The sequence below is a fragment of the Cyclopterus lumpus genome, chromosome 6, assembly GCF_009769545.1.
Source record: "Cyclopterus lumpus isolate fCycLum1 chromosome 6, fCycLum1.pri, whole genome shotgun sequence".
In the NCBI taxonomy this organism is placed as follows: Eukaryota; Metazoa; Chordata; class Actinopteri; order Perciformes; family Cyclopteridae; genus Cyclopterus; species Cyclopterus lumpus.
The window spans coordinates 1,405,001-1,412,500 of NC_046971.1; the positions used below are offsets into that span (position 1 = coordinate 1,405,001).

Consider the following 7,500-nt stretch of genomic DNA (forward strand, 5'->3'; position numbering starts at 1 on the left):
TAATAATATTTATAAAGTCACAACATCATAATATTTATAAAGTCACAACATCATAATAATATTTATAAAGTCACAACATCATAATAATATTAATAATATTTATAAAGTCACAACATCATAATATTTATAAAGTCACAACATCATAATAATATTTATAAAGTCACAACATCATAATAATATTTACAACACATATCTTCATACTACAGACTCTACATGCTTTTTTTCTCGTAAACTTATATTTATTTTATACGTTTTCTTTTATAAATACTATATTTTTCTCGGAAACGTCTGTTTTTATTTTCTAGTATTTTTCTGGTAATATGTAATGTTCTATTTTAATCTCAAAGATCACGTGACTGTTCTGTGCTGCCGTTGTCATGGTAACTTTCCTTTTGTCTCGTGAAACCTGAACTATTGTTGTATCTTGTCCTCGATCACGTGACATAACTCTCATTGGAGCTTCTTCCCACCAGAGAGATGAATGACGTCATCACGTTCACCTCCGTTATCAGTTAAGCACCAGAACAGGTGCGACGCGATGCTGCCCTCTAGCGGCCAGTGGAGGCAGCACAGTGATCATCCTGCACTGAATTATTTTATTTTATTAGCACACATTTATTTTGTCTATTTTATACATTGATACGCAGAAAAGATTTTGCTTAAATTATCTTATTTAAATGGATAATAAGGAGGAAAAAGAATGTTTTCTAAACTAAAGTTGTATTTATTTTAAAGTAATTTTTTTAAACTAATAAAATTTAGACAAAAACACACATTATCTCATTTATTATAATAATAAATACGATAATAATAATTTCTTACATGTGTTTTACTATAAAATATAAAAGTTGTAAACAACATATTTACACAAACAATAAAATAAAAAGTGAAAGTAAAAACAAACTCAGACCAATAAGATGAATAAATAATAACTACATAATAATAAATATGTATTTTATTTATAGAGCAGGGCAGGAAAAGAACCGACCAAGATGAACATCCAGAGGTACCGAGGCCCTGCTGCATTCTGGGTAACGTAGTCTTCTCCCGGTCTCACCTGGTGGTGGCGCTGCAAGTGGAGGACGGGTACTTTTAGCTCCACGTGCACATCAGTAAACATCTGTAATCTATAATCTGTAGATGTCACCAAATCAATAATCAATCTTCTATCAGCAGAACCGATAAAAGACGAAGTTTTAATATACGATATACATGATTTATTTAATGTTCCTCTTATTCAAAACGAACACATTTACCAAACGTTCTTTGGATCAATAGTTTCTCTTTATTGATCAGATGATTGTAATAATGACCTAAACTTGATTTTTATTATAATATATATTTATACATGTTTTTTAATTTGAAAGCTGTATTTTGTTGCGTTGGACAAATAAACGTAAATGTAACAAAGTCAAAATAATAATAAAAAAACAGAAATTCTCACCGACGAACTAAATAAAACAAATTGTTGCATCACTTCCTGCACGTTCAATCATTTATTGATCTGCTGGTGAACTGATAATTAACGTGAAAGAACAATAAGTACAATTATAGAACATTCATAACGCGATAGAGAGCTTTAATACAGTCAGACAGCCCTGATTGGCTGTTTGAGGTCAAAGGTCAAAGGGTGGCTTTAAAGTGCACGTTTAGGGAATTATGGGATTCATGCAGAGCCAGTGGGGGAAAGAAGACGTGGTGCACGTACGTGCACACGCCTGTGCACGTGCGTTGTACACAGACGTGTGCACGTCTAGCTGCAGGCCCCGCCTCTCCTCAGCAGCTGGCTGAGGACGCTGCTCCGCTGCAGCGCTCTGAGGTCACAGACGTCCTCGGCGATCACCGGCACGTCGCCGTCGTCGCCGTCGTCGGAGAGCGAGCACAAGAGGGCGTCGTTCTCGTAGGTCGGGAAGTAATACCTGAGAGGGGGGTGGTTGTTGTTGTTGTTATTGTTTAGTTTGTAACACATTCGATATTCGAGAGCGTAAAAAACAAAAAGCCGATGTGGGTTTTATTCTTTTATCTGTTCATCATCAGCTGTGGAACTACAGTACCCACAATGCTTTGCACCAGGAAGTGTCGAAAGGTTTTAAACTTGAAGCTATTTTGTAGAAAACACATTCTGCTGCCAGTGTTTGACGGACAGAATAATAATAATAATAACAACAAGAACAACAACAATATTATTCATATTAATAAAAACAACAATATTAATATCAATAACAATAAGAGCTCACTGCGGCTGGTTCCAGGTGGCCGCGTCCGGCAGCGTCATCACGTGACCTTCGACCTCGAGGTGCCGCAGGACGCCGTCTCTGGACTCAAACCGCTGCTGGCAGCCGTAGCAACGACGCTGGTGGAGCTGACGGCGGATGAAGTTCACCAACTTGACCTGCTGGTAGAAGTGGAGGTCGGGGGGGGGGGGGGGGTGGGGAGGAGGAAGAAGGAGGAGAGGAAGAAGAAGAGGAGGAGGAGGAGGAAGAGGAAGAAGAAGAGGAGGAAAAGGAGGAGGAAGAGGAAGAAGAGAAGAGGAGAAGAAGAGGAGGAAGAGGAGGAGGAGAAGAAGAGGAGGAGGAGGAGGAAGAAGAAGAGGAGGAAGAGGAGGAGGAGGAGAAAGAAGAGGAGGAAGAGGAAGAAGAGGAGGAAGAAGAAGAAGAAGAGGAAGAGGAGGAGGAAGAGGAGGAGAAGAAGAAGAAGAGGAGGAAGAAGAAGAAGAGGAAGAAGGAGGAAGAAGAAGAGGAGGAGGAAGAGGAGGAGAAGAAGAGGAGGAGGAAGAGGAGGAGGAGGAAGAAGAAGAGGAGGAAGAGGAGGAGGAAGAAGAAGAAGAGGAGGAAGAGGAGGAGGAAGAGGAGGAGGAAGAAGAAGAGGAGGAAGAGGAGGAGAAGAAGAGGAGGAGGAAGAAGAAGAAGAAGAAGAGGAAGAAGGAGGAAGAAGAAGAGGAGGAGGAAGAGGAGGAGAAGAAGAGGAGGAGGAAGAAGAAGAAGAGGAGGAAGAGGAGGAGAAGAAGAGGAGGAGGAAGAAGAAGAAGAAGAAGAAGAAGAGGAAGAGGAGGAGGAGGAGGAGGGGAGGAGGAAGAGGTCAGTAGAAATCAATACCACGGTCTTAAAAGTTGTGTCATCAATCGGCTTCTTTGTTACGTCACTTCATGTTTAAAGACCTCAAAGTGGAGCTGCATGAACAGACTAAACCGTATTAAATATGAACGTCTGTCCTCCAAGCTGCAGCCAGGATCTGGCAAACGTCCAGAACCAGAGCTGGAGACGTAATAATAATAATAATGATGATGGTGAACTGGGTTTCACTTACTGAGCTCAGTCCTCAGATGATGGAGGTCAAAGCCGTGAGCGTCCTTCAAAATAAAATAAAGAGGATCAACATTTAGAACTGGACCTCGTTAGTTATAATACATTAAATGTTGTGGCCTACATGCTTCAGTACCTTCATGTGTGAGTAGATCTGCTCCATCGTCTCCGATTGGTCGTCACAGAAGAGACACACGGCGCACACCGGCCGAGCTCGCCAGTCCGACCAATCGCTGCGGGGCGGAGGCGGAGCTTAGTTTCACACACACAGGAAACAGGAAGCGTGGTCTCTCTCTCTCTACTCACTCCTCCTCCTCGTCGTCCAGCAGCTCTCGGTCGTCCTCGCTCTGCACCTCCTCCCAGCTCTTCCCCAGCTCCTGGCGACGAGGAGAAACACCGTTACCTAGGTTACGCTTCTGAGACGTGAAAACGCCTCAAGCTGAGCTTTTAGTTTGAAATGTTTTCATCATGTCTGCGTCGCTGTTTTAAATGAACTTTTAGCTAATGTCAGCATGCTAACGTGCTAAGCTACGGCGTGAAGCGTTAGCATTCAGCTGCAGACTTCCTGTTCCTGGAGCCTTGAAACCTGGAACCCAGTTTCAAGGCTTCTGTTTATTGTTTGATATTAAGTTAGATGTTCCTAGGTTGTTGTTGTTGTTGTTGTTGTTGTTGTTGTCGCCTCACCAGGTAGTTGATGACGTAGAAGCGGTCGTACACGCTGTTGCTGGCGTTGATGCGGCGGTGAGCTTTCTTCCTCATGTGGTCCTTCAGCGTGGTTTTGTCCCTGAAGGTCTTCTCGCAGTACAAACACTGCAGGCTGAAATGGGGAACCGGACTCTTTAGCACGGGTCAGACCTCCTGAGACCTTCTGACCTCCTGAGACCTCCTGACCTTCTGAGACCTCCTGACCTCCTCAGACCTTCTGAGACCTCCTGAGACCTCCTGACCTCCTGAGACTTTCAGACCTCCTGATACCTCCTGAGACCTTCAGAGACCTCCTGAGACCTTCTGATACCTCCTGACCTCCGCAGACCTCCTGAGACCTTCTGATACCTCCTGACCTTCAGAGACCTCCTGAGACCTTCTGATACCTCCTGACCTTCTGACCTCCTGAGACCTTCAGACCTCCTGAGACCTTCTGATACCTCCGCAGACCTCCTGAGACCTTCTGATACCTCCTGACCTCCTGAGACCTTCTGATACCTCCTAACCTTCAGAGACCTCCTGAGACCTTCAGACCTCCTGAGACCTTCTGATACCTCCTGACCTCCGCAGACCTCCTGAGACCTTCTGATACCTCCTGACCTCCTGAGACCTCCTGAGACCTTCTGATACCTCCTGACCTTCAGAGACCTCCTGAGACCTTCTGATACCTCCTGACCTTCTGACCTCCTGAGACCTTCAGACCTCCTGAGACCTTCTGATACCTCCTGACCTCCTGAGACCTTCTGATACCTCCTGACCTTCTGACCTCCTGAGACCTTCAGACCTCCTGAGACCTTCTGATACCTCCTGACCTCCGCAGACCTCCGCAGACCTCCTGAGACCTTCTGATACCCCCTGACCTTCAGACCTCCTGACCCTCGGCTCTCACCTGTCCAGCTTGGCCTGCAGCGTGTCCAGGAACTGGTGGCAGTAGACGATGTTGTCCGGCAGCCCGATGCTGAAGGAGTGCTCTCGGGCCATGTGGTTCAGCAGAGACGACCTGTGGGGCCACATGTTAGTCTCCAGGGGGACCCGGACCTGAACCGGCTCCCTCGGGGACCAGGGGGTACCTGTTTCCACTGAACTCGTCGCTGCAGAACATGCAGAGGCGGCGGAAGCTGCCGTCGTCTCTCTCCTGCTGCTGCTGCTCCAGCACCTCCTCCTGTGGAACGACAACAACAACAACAACAACAACAACACCGTCAGAGAGACGCCACCAAAGAAGAAGAACGGATCGAGCTCCTCACCAGTCGCTTCTGCTGCAGCTTCTCTCGGAGGACTCGGTCCTCTGGAAGGACGTCGCACAGCAGGAAGTAGTTCTCCTGCTTCTCTGTGACGACGACAGCAAACGCATTTGTTTGTTTGTTTGTTTGAGCAGAAAAACAAACTTTACCCGTTTCGGGCAATCAACATTTTAATGTGATATTTTAATTCAGGAGTTCACAGATGAGGGAAAAAAAAAAAAAAAAAATGTAATATATATATTTATATATGTAAAATAATAATATATACATATATATTATGTAATATTATTATTTTACATAATAATAATATTACATATATATGTATACACACGTATGTAAAATAATATTACATATATATATATAACAAATTAAAGATATATATAAAATAATATATACACATATATATATATATATATATATATATATACAGACATACATATTATTTTAAATTTTTTTTTTAAATTTATTATATATATATATAAATAATATTACATATATAAATATATATGTAATATTAATATTATATATATTATAAAATCCAACATTCCCATGACACGTTGAAGTAGGAGATCAAACTCACCGATCGGCCCGCTGGCGTTCGTCTTGATGACGCTGCAGAAGTCCGTGAGCGGCAGCTCCAGGAAGCGACGCCTCCAGTACAACATGTACCTGAGGGGGTCAAAGGTTATGTTTATATTCATACTACTGCTTTTATCATCATGATTATTATATATAAATGTGAGAATAATACTAATATTATATTATTACTCACATTTATAGGAATATTATTGCTTTTATAATCATTAACTAAATCCACTGCTGGTATTATTATTATTATTAGTTAAATATAATTAATATTAATGCATTTATTATCATTTATATTTAACTAAATCCACTGCTGGTATTATTATTATTAGTAACTTCTCCATCTCTATTCTGTGTACTATTAATTATATTCATATGTATTGAATATGTTGTATATTCTGTACTCATGAGGTCACTTTTTGGGAGTATTTCCTGTTTGAACATGAGGGTCAAAGGTCAGATGGTGTTCAGATTGAGTTGTAAATGAGGAGACAGTTGCATTGTGGGTAAAGAAACTACTTCGGGAGGTCGGCGACCAGCTTGACGTCGGCGATGACGAGCTGGTGCTCCAGCAGCAGGTGTTTGAGGAGGGCGTCGTTCTGCCACAGGGGGGCGGACTCGGGGCACAACAGGCACACCAGCAGGGCGTCGCCGGGCGGACTGGGAGCACTGGGAGCACTGGGGCCGCCGAGGGGGGGCTCTGGGAAACACAGCGGCTCCAGGATGCTGTCTTGACCTGAGGGACACACACACATTACTGTCCAACCCAGTGACACACACACACACACACACACACACACACGTTACTGTCCAACCCAGTGACACACACACACACACACACACACACACGTTACTGTCCAACCCAGTGACACACACACACACACACACGTTACTGTCCAACCCAGTGACACACACACACGTTACTGTCCAACCCAGGGACACACACACACACGTTACTGTCCAACCCAGTGACACACACACACACACACGTTACTGTCCAACCCAGTGACACACACACACACACACGTTACTGTCCAACCCAGTGACACACACACACACACACGTTACTGTCCAACCCAGGGACACACACACACACGTTACTGTCCAACCCAGGGACACACACACACACGTTACTGTCCAACCCAGTGACACACACACACACACACGTTACTGTCCAACCCAGTGACACACACACACACACACGTTACTGTCCAACCCAGGGACACACACACACACACACGTTACTGTCCAACCCAGGGACACACACACACACACACACACACACACACACACACACACACACACACACACACACACACACACACACACACACACACACACACACACACACACACACACACACACACACACACACACACACACACACACACACACACACACACACTGGGTACTGTAATCTATAATAATAGTAAAGTGCAATAAAAAGTCATATTCGTAAAGTGCTGCTGGTTACCCGTTAGCTTAGCCTGTTAGCTTCGTGCTAGTTGTCTTCTTTAAGAAGGAACTGTTTCAGAGTGTATTACGTCAGTTCCGTCTCCAGGTGAAGCATCGCTTCATATCAAAGAGCAGCTTCTTGAAATCATCATATTTGACGTTTTAAACCATGAACAACAACTCACCATCTCGACTCCGGTCACAGGCGG

At 43.9% G+C, this 7,500-nt stretch overlaps 1 protein-coding gene across 2 annotated transcripts in view; it reads right to left on the reverse strand.

Moving 5' to 3' along the window:
• Positions 1-1,483: 1,483 nt before the first annotated feature.
• The window catches only part of znf277 (zinc finger protein 277), a 6,087-nt gene continuing 70 nt past the window's right edge, over positions 1,484-7,500 (reverse strand). Inside the window, exons 1-12 of one of the 2 annotated variants that reach the window (XM_034536052.1) lie at positions 7,477-7,500; positions 6,356-6,572; positions 5,832-5,920; positions 5,255-5,337; positions 5,078-5,169; positions 4,897-5,007; positions 3,987-4,119; positions 3,609-3,679; positions 3,439-3,535; positions 3,307-3,349; positions 2,238-2,412; positions 1,484-1,919 (exon numbers count right to left, since the gene is read on the reverse strand). The exon at positions 7,477-7,500 is cut by the window's right edge and continues 70 nt beyond it. In XM_034536052.1, coding sequence (XP_034391943.1) covers positions 1,754-1,919; positions 2,238-2,412; positions 3,307-3,349; positions 3,439-3,535; positions 3,609-3,679; positions 3,987-4,119; positions 4,897-5,007; positions 5,078-5,169; positions 5,255-5,337; positions 5,832-5,920; positions 6,356-6,572; positions 7,477-7,500 — 1,301 coding nt within the window. In that variant the 3' untranslated portion in view covers positions 1,484-1,753. Of the gene's footprint in view, positions 1,920-2,237; positions 2,413-3,306; positions 3,350-3,438; positions 3,536-3,608; positions 3,680-3,986; positions 4,120-4,896; positions 5,008-5,077; positions 5,170-5,254; positions 5,338-5,831; positions 5,921-6,355; positions 6,594-7,476 lie in introns of both variants that reach the window. The other variant, XM_034536050.1, reaches the window with a different exon arrangement.